The sequence below is a fragment of the Eublepharis macularius genome, chromosome 11 (genome assembly GCF_028583425.1).
Source record: "Eublepharis macularius isolate TG4126 chromosome 11, MPM_Emac_v1.0, whole genome shotgun sequence".
Classification (NCBI taxonomy): Eukaryota; Metazoa; Chordata; class Lepidosauria; order Squamata; family Eublepharidae; genus Eublepharis; species Eublepharis macularius.
The window spans coordinates 54,126,997-54,144,321 of record NC_072800.1 but is presented as its reverse complement, the minus strand read 5'-3'; the positions used below and the strand labels follow the sequence as shown (position 1 = coordinate 54,144,321).

General features: G+C 41.7%; 1 protein-coding gene across 1 annotated transcript; it reads left to right on the top strand.

The window, feature by feature from the left end:
- Window positions 1-8: 8 nt before the first annotated feature.
- Window positions 9-17,269, top strand: TSPAN13 (tetraspanin 13). The gene is made up of 6 exons (XM_054991069.1): window positions 9-186; window positions 7,746-7,913; window positions 12,715-12,795; window positions 13,772-13,885; window positions 14,243-14,353; window positions 16,039-17,269. The coding sequence occupies exons 1-6, from the start codon at window positions 124-126 to the stop codon at window positions 16,111-16,113; spliced, it is 612 nt and encodes a 203-aa protein (XP_054847044.1). The 5' UTR covers window positions 9-123; the 3' UTR covers window positions 16,114-17,269.
- The last annotated feature ends 56 nt before the right edge of the window (window positions 17,270-17,325 follow it).

Genomic DNA, 17,325 nt, shown 5'->3' with positions numbered 1-17,325 from the left:
TGGTGCCCGCGCCGCGCCCCGTCACCTGCTCCCTTCTGCCAGAAGAGCGGAGAGCCGAAGCCCGAGGGGACTGGCCTGGACTAGACTGGCCGCGCGGGCAGGAGGCGCTGCCGGGAGGTCGCGATGGTGTGCGGCGGCTTCTCCTGCTCCAAGAACTGCCTCTGCATCCTCAACCTGCTGTATACGGTGAGGAGCCGGCGGCCGGCCCTTTATGCGGCGCCTCCCTCCTTTTCAAAAGGGCGAGCAGCGCCGGCACCGAGGCCTGAGCGCTCGCCTCGGGAGGTGGAAGGTGGCGCTTCTCGGGCTGGCGGAGCGCTCGGGTGGGCTGCGTCATTCCCCTCCACCTGCAGTCCGAGAGCCGGGCAAGGAGCTGAGTCGGCGCACCTGCCGCGGTGAGGCAGGACGGGAGAGCGAGAGGGAAGGGGCGCGAACCTGCTAGCAGAACCCCTGGAGCCCTGCCGCTAAGCGGAAAGGCGGCGGGAAGGGAACCGAGGCGCGTTCGGGGCGCCTGCCGTGGGAAGCGGCTCTCTGCCTCAGCTCGCCGCCCCCTTTCCAGCCTCAACATGGCTGGTCGTGCCTCTATCAGCCACGCGGCAGGTGGACAAGGCCGGCTGGCTTTCCTGGCAGGCGCGGCGATAGGAAAGCTTCCCGGGCGGAATTTATGCTTCCTGTACAGCGGGGAAGGCGCCAGCTTTGGTCAGAAAAGAAACGCGTTTAAAATACTGACCTGCAACAGCTTCCTTGGCGCGTTCATCTTTAGTAACTGTCAGGAAGATCGTCGTAGGGCCAATCTGCCTTATCAAATCGTGATAGGATTTCATAGTTTTTCAAGCTGGCTCAGGTTAAATTGGCTTGTTTGGTTTTATTGTTATCTGTTTACCTTTGCTCCAGGCGAAGTTAAAAGATAATACATTGCCCCCCCCCCCTCCTTAAACAGGATAGTTAAGGAAGCTTCCCTACTCTTATGTAGCCAAAACGTTTTGCTTGTTTGATTGTTTTTACTGTTCAGGGGTAAGACCCGCAATATATTTAAAGTACCTGTGTTTCTATTGGACAAAGTTTGTGAACAGTGACAAATACCTAAAGCATAAGCAGGAAAGCTTCTAAATTGTTTATAACAACTTTTATTTTTGAATATTTGGTTGAAAGGTGAGAGAATCGCACATGAACACTGGAAGTCAAAGAGTGCGTTGACTCTGATAAGCTCATACCCTGGAAATCTTGTTGGTCTTTAAGGTGTTAAAAGGTAAAGGTAGTCCCCTGTGTAAGCACCGAGTCATTACTGACTCATGGGGGGATGTCACATCACGACGTTTTCTTGGCAGACTTTTGTTACGGGGTGGTTTGCCATTGCCTTCTCCAGTCATCTACACATCATCCCCAGGAAATTGGGTACTCATTTTACCGACCTCGGAAGGATGGAAGGCTGAGTCAACCTTGAGCCGGCTACTTGAACCCGGCTTCTGCCAGGATCGAACTCAGGTGTTACTGGACCCGAATCTTGCTCTTCAACCACAGACCTGAAACATTATTGAGATCAATGTTGCCCACTCTGACTAGCAGCAGTTCTCAGGTTGAGGTCTTTTGCATTACCTAATTCTTTTCTTGAATAATACCTGTTATTCAATCTTTATATGCGCCCCCTCGCCCAGCTGGTACAGAGTTTCGGACTGGGTTGCCACCGATATGTGGATGACACCCAGATGTATCTGCTGATGGATGGCCAGCCTGACTCCGCCCCTAGTGCTCTAAATAGAGCCTTGGAGGCCATGTCTGGGTGGGTGCAGCAGAGTAGACTGAAGTTAAACCCTAGGAAGACGGAGGTCCTGTACTTGGGCCATGGTACAGTGGATAGGGGGATCCAGCTCCCAGTGTTCGATGGGGCGCCACTTGTGTCCGTACCGGCGGTCAAGAGTCTTTGTGTGACACTGGACTCCTCCTTATCAATGGAGGCCCAAGTCACAGTAGTTGCCCTGTCTGCCTTTTTTCACCTTCGGCAGGCCAGGCAACTTGTCCCCTATCTTTCAGCCCATGACCTAACTATGGTGATCCATGCAACGGTCATGTCAAGATTAGACTACTGTAACTCGCTGTACGCAGGGCTTCCCTTGGGTCTGACCAGAAGTTGCAGCAGGTCCAGAATGCTGCTGCATGTGTCCTGGCGTGTACACCATACAGGACACATGTGACTCCAACCTTGCAGCAGCTGCACTGGCTTCCCGTGGAGTTCCGGATCAGGTTCAAGGTTTTGGTCTTAACTTATAAAGCCCTAAATGAACTGGGACCAGCATACCTGAGGGACCGCCTCCATATGTACCCCGGAGAGCACTTAGATCAGCAGGAAAACATCTACTGGTGGTCCCTAGCCCTAAGGATGCTCGATTGGCCTCAACCAGGGCCAGGGCATTGTCAGTCCTGGCCCCAACCTGGTGGAACTCTGTGTCGGAGGATACTTGGGCCTGCCAAGACCTTGTGTCCTTCTGGCAGGCCTGTAAGACAGAGATATTTCGCCAGGCATTTGGTTGAGGCCAGTACTCAGATCCACCAATTGGCCTCCCTGCCTGTCTCCTATTAGTGGTGGGCTATATTGAGTCATCTGCCCCATGTAGGAACGGTGACTAATCTTGCACCAACTCAGGTCCCCGCCCCTCTCTTCCCTTGTAGTTGGCAGGGAAGGGTGAAGTGAACCTGGGACATAGTGCAGAGTCAGAACTTAGTGCAGAGTTTGTTTTTATGCTGTTAAATCTGGCTTTTATCATTATTTAATGTACCATTTTATCAATGTATTTTTTATCTGTATGTTGTAATCTGCCCTGAGCCTGTCCATGGGGAGGGCGGACTATAAATAAATAAATAAATAAAAAGAAAGAAAGAAAGAAAGAAAGAAAGAAAGAAGCTGGTGATGCTGGAGTTAAACCTGTGACCTTCTGTGTGCAAAGAATATGCTCTGCTGCGGAGCCACACCTCTTAAGTAGCTCTGCCCTAGATCTTTAGTGATGCTTTAATTTTCACATATGCCATTTAGTACCCAAAATGCTTTATAAGTCCCCTGGATCATAGTATTCTCCTGTTTCGCAGACTGTTCTTAAATATACATGGGACATATCTATCGGTGACTTCCCATATAATGGTAAACTTTTTAAAAACCTGTTTGCATTATGCAGCACTATAACTTATTAACTAGTTGCCCTAATTCGTCACCTTAATTTTATCATACAGTTGAAAATCTCATGGTAATCTGCCTTGATTCTCAGTAAAAAAAAAGGTGGGCTATATATGGAGTTAATGATATGTCATCCTGAGACACTTTGTTTTTTTTTTTTTAAGCTTTTTATTAATATTAACAACAAGTCGTAACACTATCCTGAGACACTTTGTGATGCACTGAAGATAATCATGTGTTTGTTTTTATACACATGCATTAAAACACATGCACAGACATCTGTGTATTTAGCAGTGTTTTTTGTGACACGTACATGGGCAAGGAAGTTGTGGGAAACATTCTAATGTTGGACTGCATTCTCACCTGCAGTGCATTTCATCATGCAAGGTATATGTTACACAGGTCAGTTTGATCCTGTGCCCTTGAGGTAGGAAAATGTGTAGTCACTGAGAAATTGAAATCAAATGGGCCAGTAAACAAGGGGGTCTGAATAGTCCTGGAAATTGAATAGCTCTCTAGAAACTTACAGGTTCTTACTGAAGGCCTTTGCCGTTAAAATCTTCCATTGTTTAAAATTCTGGGATGTATTTTAATATTTGCTTTTTAAAAAAAGTTTAGTTTATTTACTTTTTTGTTATTTGCTTATTTCGTTTTTATTCTAAAGAGCGGCAGTTCAGTTACCACCACAGGTAGAATCTTAGAACTGAGACCACCCACGGAACTTCATAGTTGACCTGTTTGTGCAGGACACAGAAGTTGCCTCTTCTACTGCAAGTCATTTCAGAATGCACCTTTCAGGTCATGGATGCGTTGCTTCATTGTCGCCTTTTAAAATATATGGCTGCTTCAAACATCTACTTAGGTTGGCTTGGCTCCGATTCCTTAGTTTCTAGCCTATGCTAGCTTTACTTGGGGGTCAGGGAACAAGTTCTTGTGGATATACTGACATTGCAGTGAGAAATAGGTCTCTCCATAGTTCACCTCACTTCTCCCAGTGAGCTTATGCAATGCTGTAACATAATCACGCTGGCCACAGTTGTGCACAGGCAGGTAGAACATTTGGGTATCAATAATGGATACAGCCAGTAGCGGAAACACAACTTTGGCTACCGCTTTTAGCTCTTTCTACAAGCAGCCTGGCTTACTCAGATCTTTAGAGGGTTCCAATAAAGTCCTTTATTGAATGAATACACTGCATACTGAGAATGTTAAGGAACAATACATCATTAAAAGTATAATTGATGTTTAATTAGTTTCATTTTAATCCAGACACAAATGGGGGGAAGTTTTAACCCTACAATCCAACATTTACTTAGAAATAAATCCTGTTAAGTATGTTTAAAACTGTAGCCTTAATCTTTTTGCCTTTGTGTGCATGTGAAGTGTTTGCTGTGATCACTTTATGACCATTGCAGCCGTAAACAACTCCCATATGGGGCAGCCTCCAATGATAAGTACAGTTGGGAAGCAGTAAAGTTTCTTGAAACACCAAAGAGCAGCATAGTTGCTATAGTGCAGCTTAGAAGAACTGATGGTCAATTAAATAGTTGAAATATTTAGTCAGTCACAAAATCACAAGTTATGATAAGTATGTATAAATAATGTTCAAAAGACTGACTAGTTCTTCTTGACTTTGTTTGCAGAGAAATTTAAACAAAGGACTTAAGTGTAGTGCTGATAATACAAGAGGTTTTAAAATGCAATATAGTTACAGTGCAAGGGTGCCTGTGCCTGCTCCTAATTTAAACCTAATTTCAGCGGGGAGAGAGGGTGAGAAGGTAAGATGGACTGAACTTCTTTATACTGCCTGTGAAGGAGCACATTTTGGTTCATTCCCTCTCATCCTTCTGTGTGTGAGATCCAAGCCTGTGAATAACACCCTGAATGCTGTAGGACTGAGACACAAGAAGTCCTCACACCTGTCTTTTCTGTGACATAACTCCAAGATGCAGTGAGAAAAGTAGATTGTTTACAAGGGCATCCTTGGCTTTATTTAGAGATGGGCACAAACGGGGGGGGGGGGGAACAAACTGCAGTTCGTGGCTCGTAGCATTTCACGAACCACAAACTTTCACGAACCTGCCCTGGTTCATGAACCGGTTTGTTTGGGTTGTGAAAATGTCACATCCAGATCAGCAGATTGTCATTTCCGGGTCAGCAGAAGGTCGCTTCCAAGCCAGCATAAGGCCATTTCCGGGTCTGCAGGAAATCCATCCTCTGTTGCCTATGAAACTGATTGATTGGCACCAGGCTGCAGTGATGAATCAAAAAACGAACCAAACGAACCAGCCTAACGTTTGTGGCGGTTCATCAGAAATGGTCTCTGATGATCCGCTGGTTCACGAACCACGAACCAGCCCAGTTCGTCACGAACTTATTTCGATTCGTGCCCAGCTCTACCTGTATTATAACAGATGGCCAATTGACAATATTTGACTAGTTAATTGATTGACAATTCCACCACATTTGGGGAATCTTATAGGAGTTGTTGTTTATACCTGAAGTTTTCCCAGTTCCTGTAGACTGAAAGTTGTTGGAAACTCTGATGATCTCACCCCAGAGTAGCTTCAGAGGACACAACTCTGCAGCCTATGGCCAAACAGCTCTCTGGCACCTCAAGCCATTATCTGCAAGGATAAGGAGGCCTTACCTCATCACAGCTGACCTATCCCAGCCTTTGAGCAGAGACATTTTCTTGAGATGATGTCCCATATTGCCTCACTGTGGTGTCTCTGCAAAGAAGAAGGAATTCCAGTGTGGCTGAGCTAAGCCAGGCTTCCCATACTGCATATTGCCTAATTGGTCTTGGTAGTTCCTGATAGCTTGGAGCAACCTGAAATCCATATTTGGTATGCCCTGGTTTGTTATTTCTGGGTTTGGATAAATTGGCCTTTTCAGGCTTACGTGGGAGCTTTTTACGTCCCCAGCTATCTGACATCATGATGTCAACAGTTGCTAATGTCATTTCTGAATCAGTAGTTTCAGGCCCCTGGATGCATTTGTGGGCTGAAAAACATTTCAGACAGCTTGTTGTTTAATGATAACAAAACAGGAGATAGGAATTCCAGATACTATGCAAGTCAGCACACAATGCTGACTTGCATATCTTTGTGGGATAGAAGAACTCTTAATTTATTATGTTTACATCCCACCTTCCTTCCATCATGGAATTCAAGGCAGCGTACATAGGGTTCCTAGGAGGCTTTGCAACCAGCTATTGGTTCAGTCCCATGCCTGTTTCACATCAGTAAGGTTGTTGTGTCTTGTGTCCTCTAGCCCATACCCTGAGTATAAATGAGTGTAGAGCACTGAGGAAATGCTGCTGGTTTTGATGAACTTTTCATAACAAAAAGATCTACCTGAGCAAATCATACAGATGGTTAATGTAGATCACTTGGATTGCAGCATAGTTAAGGGTAATTTCCAGATGTACTTTCAAACGAGAAAGCTTTCACATACTAATAGGGTTTTCTTTCATTTCTTGTGTCAATGTTGACTGGCCTAAATTTTTTCCTGCTGTTGGCTTCCCTTCCTCCATGTTGTAGTAGAGATGTAGGTGACTTATTATGGCTTGGAATCTGTCCTTGCTTTTGTACAAACACAGGAAAGTCCTCCCTTTCCTGAACATAAAGTGTGATTTCCTAACATTTGCCTGAGTCATATCTGCCCATTTTGAAAGCAATTTTGGAAAAAAACCCTTAGTGAATGTTTTCATACTTCTAACTAAAGATCTCGTTCATATGGTAGATGCATGGTGCCTTCGCACCAACAGTATTTGACAAGCAGTGTTTGACAAATAGTCCTTATAAATGGTTCATCTTACTTGACAGAGTGTCTCTGTCCCAACAATAGCAATATTTTAAAAAATGCTGAAGATAGTATATTGGAGCATCAGTAGCAATATGATTCTGCCGTATGAGTTTTTTCAGGCTGATTGTGCCACTCAAGTTCCTTGCATAGAATTATCATTGTGAATTGAAGAGAACAATTTTCACTTCCTCACAAGTGCCAAAACTGCTAATCTTGACTTGCTAGTTCCTTTCTGCTTAAAAAACCCCACAATATATTATTCATGATTTTAGGTTGTTGCGCAGAGGGTGACATGTCAGCCTAGCAAATAATTCCACAATGTTTGCAAAACTGTATAAGTTTTGCATGTATTTACTGTGTTATTTGTAGCAAAAAAGGGACTAAAAATAACTATAACCCTTATTCAGTTAACTGCTAACAGTTGCAGTTTTTAACTGTCCCAGCAGCCAGTTGGATAGTTATTTACTTGGGATAAAATGTGCATTACAAAACTGTACAAAATGAGAAAAATAAAATTAGCCAAGAGGTCCCCACTGTTTAGTTATATTCATTTTTTTCCACTTTTGATTTGAGATATTAAAAGGAAGATATATTTTCACTGAAGGTTCCAAAAAGAGAGAACTGATATTGCCCTATGCATGTTTGGAAGTAAATTTCACTGAGTTCCATGAGCTGATTCCCAAGCAAGTGTGCACAGAATCATAACTTTAGAGCTGCGTTTTTAAAAATCTGCTTTTGTTAATATTAACTTTCTCGTTTGCTTTCCTTCCAGCTGGTCAGCTTGTTGCTGATTGGGATTGCAGCATGGGGTATAGGTTTCGGCCTCATATCCAGTTTCCGAGTTGTTGGAGTGGCAATTGCAGTGGGCATATTTCTGTTCCTGATTGCGCTGGTGGGATTGATCGGAGCTGTTAAGCACCATCAGGTGTTGCTGTTCTTTGTATCCTTTTTCCTTGGGAATTTTGTCATCCATAAGCCCTGCCTTATATTGGAACTCCTATAAATCCTCTTGTTCCTTGTTACCTGTCTCAGATGCTGTTTGTATTCCATTGCTGCTTCATTGAAATGAGGGAAGTTTGTTTCAGTGAGATCATCTAAAGTACAAAGAACACATTAACTAACTGGCCCTTGACCAAGTTATGACATTGTAGGGGAGAGCAAACATTTTTCCTTCTGTCATAGTCACAAGACTGGTGCTATAACAGGTTCCCTTGAAATTGCAACAGATCACGGATACAGAAGGCAGGCTGCTTCCTATACAAGGGAGTGACGTTCTTTCGCTTCTCAGAAGTGGTCTGCATGTTCTACTAACCAGTATTAATATTGAATTCTTAATCCTATTCTAGTTATAAAGTTCTCAGTCTAGTTTTTAAGGGCTTCATATGTGGGCCAGATTCCACTTTGAAGTAGTTAGCTAACTCTACAATCCTATGTAGTTACTCCAGTCTTATTCCATAGAAATCAGAGATTGAAACTTTGGCTAGCAAATGCCCTTTCTTAGGAGTGGCCATGCAGCAGCAGTTGGGCCATGGGCTTTCTCTGTGGTAGGTCCAGAGAATGGCTTACCAGAGTGGTTGCGGGGGAGGGGGAGGGCATTAAGAAAGCATGTAAAATGATTTAATATTAGAGATGGTTTGATGGGAGGATTAACTGTTTCAACAGATCTAGCTGTGTTTTTAACCTGTGTGGTGTTGCAACTAGTTGTTGCTGTGTTAGATGTCTTGATTTCAAGGAGATAATGTGGGGTACAAATATTTTAAATAACTATGGCATGTTAATCTAGTTTTGAGAATTGGGTGTTTTTGTTTATTAATTTAGACGGTTTGCACTTTACCTTTTATGCTTGTAGAACACCCAAGCATTAAAAAAGGATAACAAAATTCAATAAATGTAAACACACATTGGGGTCTAATGTTGCTCTCATTGTGATTGATTTTGTTCACACCAATTTCACTGTTTTGAACTTTTCTTTTGGCCCTTTCAGCAAGGCTGGCAACTGCCTGGAAACCCAAGTGGCTGCTTCATACTCTAATACATTTGCCATTTGGTGGAGGTTGTTTTTTTTTTTGTAGTCACTTCAACTGGCTGAAGCCAGAATGAAAATACTTTTGAGTAATAATGAAACTGAGCAGTTTAGTATCTTCTTCTGGATCAATGGAGACTGATGTCGGCCGCTGCTAGCGCAATTCAACATGATCTCCCAGCCACCTTTCCCAAATAACCCCAGGCAAGCTTTCAAGTCCTGTTGGGGTTTTCAGCTTTAGCTGGCTCTGAGTAAAGATCAGACTGTGACTTTGCTACTATGGGAAACAAAATAAACTTCAGTTGGGAGGAATGGTGTTAGTTATGCCCTGTTCTGATTTTTGCTGTGGAGCTGCTACTCTTGATTTTTTCCCGCAAAAAAGTTGTGAAAGCAACTTACGTGAGAGAATAAATACAGCTTGTCAGACTAGTAGGTGGTTCATTAGAATTAAATGAAAAAAAATGGTGTGGTACATAATACTGCCAAGGTTTGCCAGTCTCCCAGTGAGGCTTGGAGTTACCTTAGATTATATCTGATCTTCTGACTAGAGATAAGTTCCACTGGAGAAAATGGCAGCTCCTGATGGTGGATGTATAACATAACAACAACAACAACATTCGATTTATATACCACCCTTCAGGATGACTTAACACCCACTCAGAGCGGTTTACAAAGTATGTTATTATTATCTCCTGTGAGGTGGGTGGGGCTGAGAGAGCTAGAAGCTGTGATTGACCCAAGGTCACCCAGCTGGCTTCAAGTGGAGGCGTAGGGAATCAAAACCGGTTCTCCAGATTAGAGTCCCGCGCTCTTAACCACTACACCAAACTGGCTCTCTCATGTCCCTGCTGAGCTCCTATCCCTCACCAAATTTCCATGAATTTCCCAACCAAGAGTTGGCAGCTTTATTGCTGCCTCACATATGGTGCTCATCACTCTCCCAGTTTGCAAGGGTTCCCACAGTAGAAGCTGTCTGAGCTAGACTGTGGTTTATTCTGGGTACTGTTTTTGCTGGTGTTTGCTGGTATTTGGAACTAAAGTCTATGGTTTGTACAGAGCTCTCACTATATGAACAACTTTTGCTTTAACAGACTTTGGCTCTGCAAACAGGTTTATTGTGCTATTAATTTTTTCTAAAACTGTTGGAAAGTTGCATTTCAGAACCATAAACAAACTGAAGTGTCAGAAATACATTTTCTAATAATATTAAAAGATATTTTAAATGTAAAATTTAGGATCAAAGTGATACAATGAATGTTTTGGAACAGTGAAAATAAAGATTTAATCCTTCTTTGGCAGCCCAGGCTTAGACATGCTCAGGTTACTTTCTCTATTAAGTCACTGAAAGCAGATAATGTTTGCACAGCAGGTGCTGGCTGCTTATTAATGCTGTCTAGCAAGGCAGTTGCTTGGTCATGTTTCTCACGGTTCCCATCCTTTAGAGTTTGGTATGTTCCTGTATTGAAATAGGTGTTCTCTGCAGCAGGTTGTTTTCCAGGCTCTGAGGTGTAGCTCTCAGCTGGAATTTAGATGAGGTCCCTAACATCCATATCACTTCACATGGGACTTCCAAATGATGGTGTTTTGCTGGAAATGCCATAGACAAGACTTTTTAGGTCCCTAAAGAGGATCGCAGCATGGGAGTGTATGCTGCTGCTGAGAAGCAAAGAGGTAGCCCAGAATGCTGCTTCACCTGCAGCCTGCGTTGTGTGTGGAATGTTGTCTGAAGTACTGCCTTCTGCTTAAATAAGGATGGTGGCAACAAAACATTTCCTGCCCATTTTTAAAAGTGGGTTCCATTTTGTTGGGGCTAGGAAAAGCACCACCAGGAATGGAAGCTCAAGAATCGAATGTCAGTAGCAATAATATGAGATGACAATCAGGCCAAGCTACTTCAACTGAAGGACAGCACAGTCCATGAAAGATCAGAGGCAGTTGGCACATATACAACTCCAGGAGATAGGCCAGAGTCCAACTAAATGTTCTAGCAGGAGAGGATTTGAACCAAGGTAGAAGCATGAAAAAGAATAAATCTTTGAGTTCTAAATAGTGGTAAATTGGTAGATTTGATCCACTGCCTAGGAAGGAAATTGGCATAGCCATCTGTCACCAAGGAATGAACTGTGCAGCCATTAAGGAATAGGATATGTATTATAAAAGCCTAATAGCTCTCTCCCCCCCCCCATTTAGGAAGTTTGTATCTGGCTAGATTGCTAGTAGCAGAATAGAGGCAGGTATTTATATTTCTGTGTTCTCCCCAAAGGGGACCCCAAATGACTTACAACATCATTTTCCCCTGCTGCATTTTATCCTAACGACAACTCTGTGAGGGAGCTCAAGTGGAGAGTGAGTGACTGGCCCAAAGTCACCCAGCAAGCTTCTATGGCAGAATGAAGTTTGGAACGGAGGTCTTCCAAATCTTAGTCTAACTATCTAACCACTGCACCACACTGGCTGTCCCTAAGGTTCTACCAGCAACAGGTATGATGAACAGTGTGTGTGTATGTGTGCAAGGGTGAATGAACAAAAGTACTTTATTATTTTCATTTACTTTAGACTTTTATTCCACCCTCCCCGTGAACGGGCTCAAGTATGCGTTTGGTGCAGTCTTGAGAGAGCTTGTGTGCCATATGGAACATTTAGATTTGTGGCAAACCTGCACAGATGGCCCTTGCAGGGAAGTTTAGGCAATCTCAGTTGAAAAGCTATAAAAACATTGAAAAATAAACCATTTGGGTGTTTATTAGCATTGTGGAAGCCCCAGTGGAGCTAATCTACAACAGTCTTACACTTGAAGTTTCAGTATTATCCTGGAACTTGGATTTAACTTGCTGTTTTTCTAACACATGTAAGGTTCACCATTCTAAGAGTCTCCCTTTCTTTTGCATCTAGCTTCAAATTTTTTACATGGATTCAGCTTCATTCTATTAAATATAAAGTGGATTCTTGTTAACCAACACCATGTATGTACTTTTCAAGTTCCAGAAGCAGCAGAGATGTGTGTATGAACCTGTTTCATGAAAAAATTAAGATATTACTTAGAGGTGCTTGGTGTCTGAAGGTGCCAATATTAGGGCAAGTTTAGCAGTAGAGTTCTGCAATGTATTTGAGCTCAGAAAAAGAGTTTCAGTATTTCAATTGCTGAATGCACAATTAATTTTAACTTTGCAGTTAAAGTCTAGAGAATATATCTTATGACACAATTACTCCATTTAAATACAGAGACTATCTAAAAACTAGCTGTAGAAGATTCTGGATCTAAACCAGATCATATATATTGCCCTTATTTAAACCAACTCTTTATAAATAAATAGGTCATTCTGTTGACTGTGTCATGTCTAAGTCCTATCCAAGACATCAAAGTAGTGAGGTAGAAAATGTAAATGACGTTTTCTTTCCATTAATGAAATGGGGCACAACCTGGCAGTCCGTACTTCTGTGCAATGAGAGCTATGCAAGAGTAGTATGTCAGGAATGTCGCTCTGGGTTATGTCTCATGGATTCCTTCCTCTGTCTGCTATCATTAATAATTTTTTTAAAAATCTGAAATGTCTACCTCACCTTGTCTTGTTTAGTAGGTATATGTCAATCAAAATCAAATCTGAATTAGGATTTATGGCAAGAATACTCATTTTTCCCATACAATAGTTAACTCTTAAGTGTGTGATATATTGCTTGTGAAAATGTAGTCGCAATTACCTTAACAGTGTGATTTCAGTATATGATTATTCTCTTGCTCGTGTTCATTATACAGTTCTCTGTTTCCTGTGCTTGTTTAACATTGAACAAAGACCAGCAGGTAAGAAATATCTTGTGATCCCCCCCTTTCTTTCTTTAAAAATGTCAGTGAGCTATTTATGATTGAGAGGGTTGTTAATATGTCCAATACATGGACCTGAATATGTTTGCCTGAGTTTGTAAAAAGGGATTCCATCATGACTCAGGAGCTCTGTACAGTTCTACATCTAAATAGCTGCTGGCAAGCCACTCTACAGCTTATGAGCAACATACCCTTCTTCTCAAGGCCAGCCTGTCCATATCTGATACAACCATTAAATCCCACCCACTAGAGGAAATGCTGGGAGGAGACCGCTGCAGAGCCAGGAGATGCTTTGAGCTTTCTTCTTCATCCCTTTTGTTCAGAAGGGTGGGGGGAGTGTCAGGGAGGGGCAGGGTCTTGAGTTCTTTTTCTCTCAAGTTAGGGAGAGTCTTAGTTAAACATACAGGGAAGAGCTAAAAAGAAGAGAGGAGGGCCCTGAACAAGCAGTCAGAAGATCCCATTGGGCTTTGCAGAGATTTCACTTCATTTCATGACAAATTTGGACATAACGTTTTAATTCTTGCCATCCACATTAAAAGTGGAGCAGCAACTCCTTCAAGATTTTGGTCTTACATTATATCAGGAAATTGTTTTGTTTACCTTTGAATTAATTGAATGAGCATTGCCGCTTAACATGAGGAATTGTGCTTATCAAAGAAGTAATTGTGAAGCTCATGTGTGGGTTTTTGGCACACAGAAATGACCACAGTGTTATCTCAAATGATATAGCTAGTTTACCTGGATGGAAGACTATGGTTTTATCCACATGTGCTGTCAAGAAAAAAGGGGGTAACTTCTTAAATTTGCATACGAGTTACAGTTGGTACAGTAATAAAAAAAACCCCTTCGTGTAATACCTTTTTTAAAAACAGGGATCATCTTTCATTCAGGGTTGTCTTCCTTTTGGAATGGAATGGAAACGTAACTAAAGCAAACAATTTTCTTTGCCTCCTAGAGCCAGCTTCTAGAAGTTGGGTGGAACAACACAAACAGTGCAAAACAGGATATTGAAAGGAATCTAAATTGTTGTGGCTTCCGAAATGTCAGTGAAGAGGAAAATTGTCCTGTTGTAAGTAGATACCTTGCTTATGCTCCAGTTCCTGGTTTAGAAGAACAGAGCAGCAAGCCTGCATATCTCTACAATAAAATAATTATAATTTACTTTGCATGTTGGATTTCTGTCTTTGCACATGCGGAGTTGGATTTATGACGTCTGTAGCCTTGTAAATCATGCAGATTGCATGCAGCTAACATGACATAGAGGCAGCTGTGATTGGATTTTCTTGAGCAGACATAACTTTAGTGGATGCACCCTCAGTATTTGGAGAATGATTCATGGAAAGCTGCAACCATCTTTATCGTCTTTCTACCTAAACATGTAGGAGTGTGGGTCATATAAATTGTTTTGAACTTGGCTTTATTGCAGATGTGTTCTAAAATGTCACACTGCTCACCCTGTGCACCCATACTAGAAGAATATTCTGGGATCGTCCTGCGGTTTGTGGGCGGTATTGGACTCTTCTTTAGCTTCACTGAGGTAAGTGTAAAATTGGCCTTAAGATGAGCCTTAAAAACTAGCGGTGGGGTGATGACTACTCGCTCACTCACTTACTCGCTCACTCTAATTTAGTAAGTTGTGTTCCAAAGGTTTTTCATCCATTGTACTCCAGGTGTGCTGACCCATGCGATTTCCCCAAATGTGGGAAATTTGACTGCATAATTTGTAATAGTCATTTTTATAGTTAGTCATTTGTGTTACCTTGTTTAATCACTATATGCAGCTGTAAAGCTGTGCAACAGGGCCAGCGATGACTATGCTTCAAAGCTGTGCAAACACAGGGGAAAATGTCTCTTCCTCCATAGCCTGCCTCTCTCCCCTAACTCCCAGACCAGATACTTGCTATACAATTTGGTGACTTCTGTATAATTATTGTTGTAAACAGAATATGTATTTGCTTGTAGTCTTCCTTTCTCACTGCGACTCAAAGTGGATTACGCGGTGTAAGTCAGTAGGATCTTCAGCTGGAATATCCAGAGCTAAAGCAATGCATTACAAGCATAAGTAAACATGACATGTTAAATGATGCAGAAATTACCTAGCAGAAGCACGCTTACAGTAGTACACAGTAGTATAGTCTACATTATAGTGATCAGTTTCTCTGTCTACTTACATATGAGAAGATATGTTGGGAGGAGTAGGCTTGGGAAATTATAATACTAAAAAATTCAGTGCCTTCTATGTGTGGCACACTGCTTTTCAACCAGAGATAAACAGAAGAGTTGCATGTGGGGGAATACTCAAATGTAATTTTTTCGGAATAGTCACTACCCTGTGCCCCTTTGAGGGCATCTGCAAATGGATACGCCCATGCCTCAAAACAAGCTTCCGGAAAGATACTTGTGTTTGTGACATTTCTGAATAGTCCAAAGTGACCTGCTATATTGGAAAAAAAAAGCAGGGGGGAGGGGAGGGGAGACAGTGAAAGCAGCAGCATGCAGCCTGCCACAACTTTTAAAAATGTAATGCATTAAAAAGCTTCTAACTGCTAGTGAAAGGCATAAAATCAACACCTCTGACAAGGGCTACCAGTGAAGAGACCCTGTACTATGTACATAGACCCAGAGGAGTTAGCCATGTTAGTCTGTAGTTGCAAAATAGTAAAGAGTCTGGTAGCACCTTTAAGACTAACCAACTTTATTGTAGCATAAGCTTTTGAGAACCACAGCTCTCTTCGTCAGATGTACTACAGTTTCATTTTTCACACTGTTGAGGCAGAAGACAAAAATCTAAGCTGTATGTGTGTGTAAGGTAAATGAGGCTATTCAGTTGGAGGCTGCATTATATGCCCACATAAATAGCGCTCATGTATATGTAAGCACACAAGAACACCCCCTGCTGGATCATCAGAACAATGGTTCCGCATGCAGTTTCATGCATTTACCAACCAGTAGCCCTGAAGGGCCAGCATACTGGGCATTAGAGGCAAAGGCTTTCCCCTGATGTTGTCTCCTGAGAGTCCTGACACTGTTGTTTAGAGGTTTAGTGCCTCTGAATGTGCAGGTTCCCTTTTAGTCACTATAGCTAGTTAGCCACTAGTAGATCTATCCTCCAAAATGGGACATGTAATGAGCCAAATGTTTTGTGATGTATTGAATGGCAAAGCTATAATATTTTATATATGGTTTGTTCTCTTTTTTTCTTTTTTTTCTTCTCCATTTTAGATCTTGGGGGTCTGGCTGACCTACAGATATAGGAATCAAAAGGATCCCCGTGCAAATCCTAGTGCATTTCTTTGACTTGGGAACCTTCTCTAGGGACTGAATATCTCCCTTCCTGTTTTTTTTTTAAAGAATTATCTGCTGATTGGCTGCTGTTCATGTTAAGTGAGACTTTCTGCACTTGAGATAAGACTGTTCACCTAGAGATGCCTCTTACTTTGGTTTTAGTTTTTGTTTCTTTCTTCCCATCGGATTGGCTGGTTTATCCAGTCATATAATTAAATAAAATGATACTCTAAGAAGGTGGAAGATAGTTGAACAGAACTGTTGCAGTCTTTATTGTAGTCCTGCTGTTTTGACTGTTGGTTGCTGTTGCCCTTGGTGATTACAGAAAAAAAACCATCTAATGTCTTTCATCCACCAAAAAAATTCCCATTCATATTGTTACTTTTGAATCCCTGGTGCTTTGTGATTCAGTTGAAATCTACTGTGAAAATTATGTTGCATTTTGCTTTCTACTTCAGAGGAAAGAGTTCAAGAAATCATTTCACATGCAGAAATTTCTCTTCGCCTCTGTATTTCTGTGGACGCAAGTATGGAAGCGGAAAATACTTCAACAGGTTTCTCTGGTCCAACTATTTCAGAATTGCCATATGAATCTAGTAATTTCATTTCAGAATGCTGTTGGTACTTCCATTGCATGAACATCTCCTGTGTTCACAAGCATACTTGTTCACTGCAGTGTTGAAGTTAGCACTGTATACACTGTATGGACCCAGTGGACTGCAGTGACTGGGTGCCGTTGGTAACAACCTAAAATTCACAGTAGACTTTCTATTGACATAGTCTGAATTTTATGTTTAACTGAAGGATAGTAACAATGAAGATAAACAGAAATATGAATTTTCATTGTATACCCAATGCTCCTATTTGAATTAACTATGTAATTAGATTGTTGTAAGCGAGGATGATCTTCAGCTTAGTTGTTACTGTAAAAAAACTAGTCTTGGTGCCCAAAGAGGTCTTGTAGTTATTTTTGCAGATTGATTTAATTTATCAGTGTAGTAAAGTTAACTGAGATGCTGTTGGTCTTTAGATTTAATAAATTGTATTAATTCAAAAGTATCTTAATTTTTTGGTTATAAATGTGAATTAGAATATTGTAAAGTGATCTTTGTAGTGCTATGATATCTTACTTTAAACAAAAATAAAACTTTTGATGAAGTCTGTTTAATATTCAAACATAGGCCTTTATACATCAGTATATCTAAACAATGGACTGTATGATGG

Bases quoted from the DNA above. Each gene is read 5' to 3' on its own strand.
- TSPAN13 (XM_054991069.1), top strand. From the start codon at position 124: ATGGTGTGCGGCGGCTTCTCCTGCTCCAAGAACTGCCTCTGCATCCTC. The intron at 7,914-12,714 runs GTATCCTTTTTC...GTGTGATTTCAG, and splicing joins ATCAGGTGTTGCTGTTCTTT to TATATGATTATTCTCTTGCT. The intron at 14,354-16,038 runs GTAAGTGTAAAA...TCTCCATTTTAG, and splicing joins TCTTCTTTAGCTTCACTGAG to ATCTTGGGGGTCTGGCTGAC.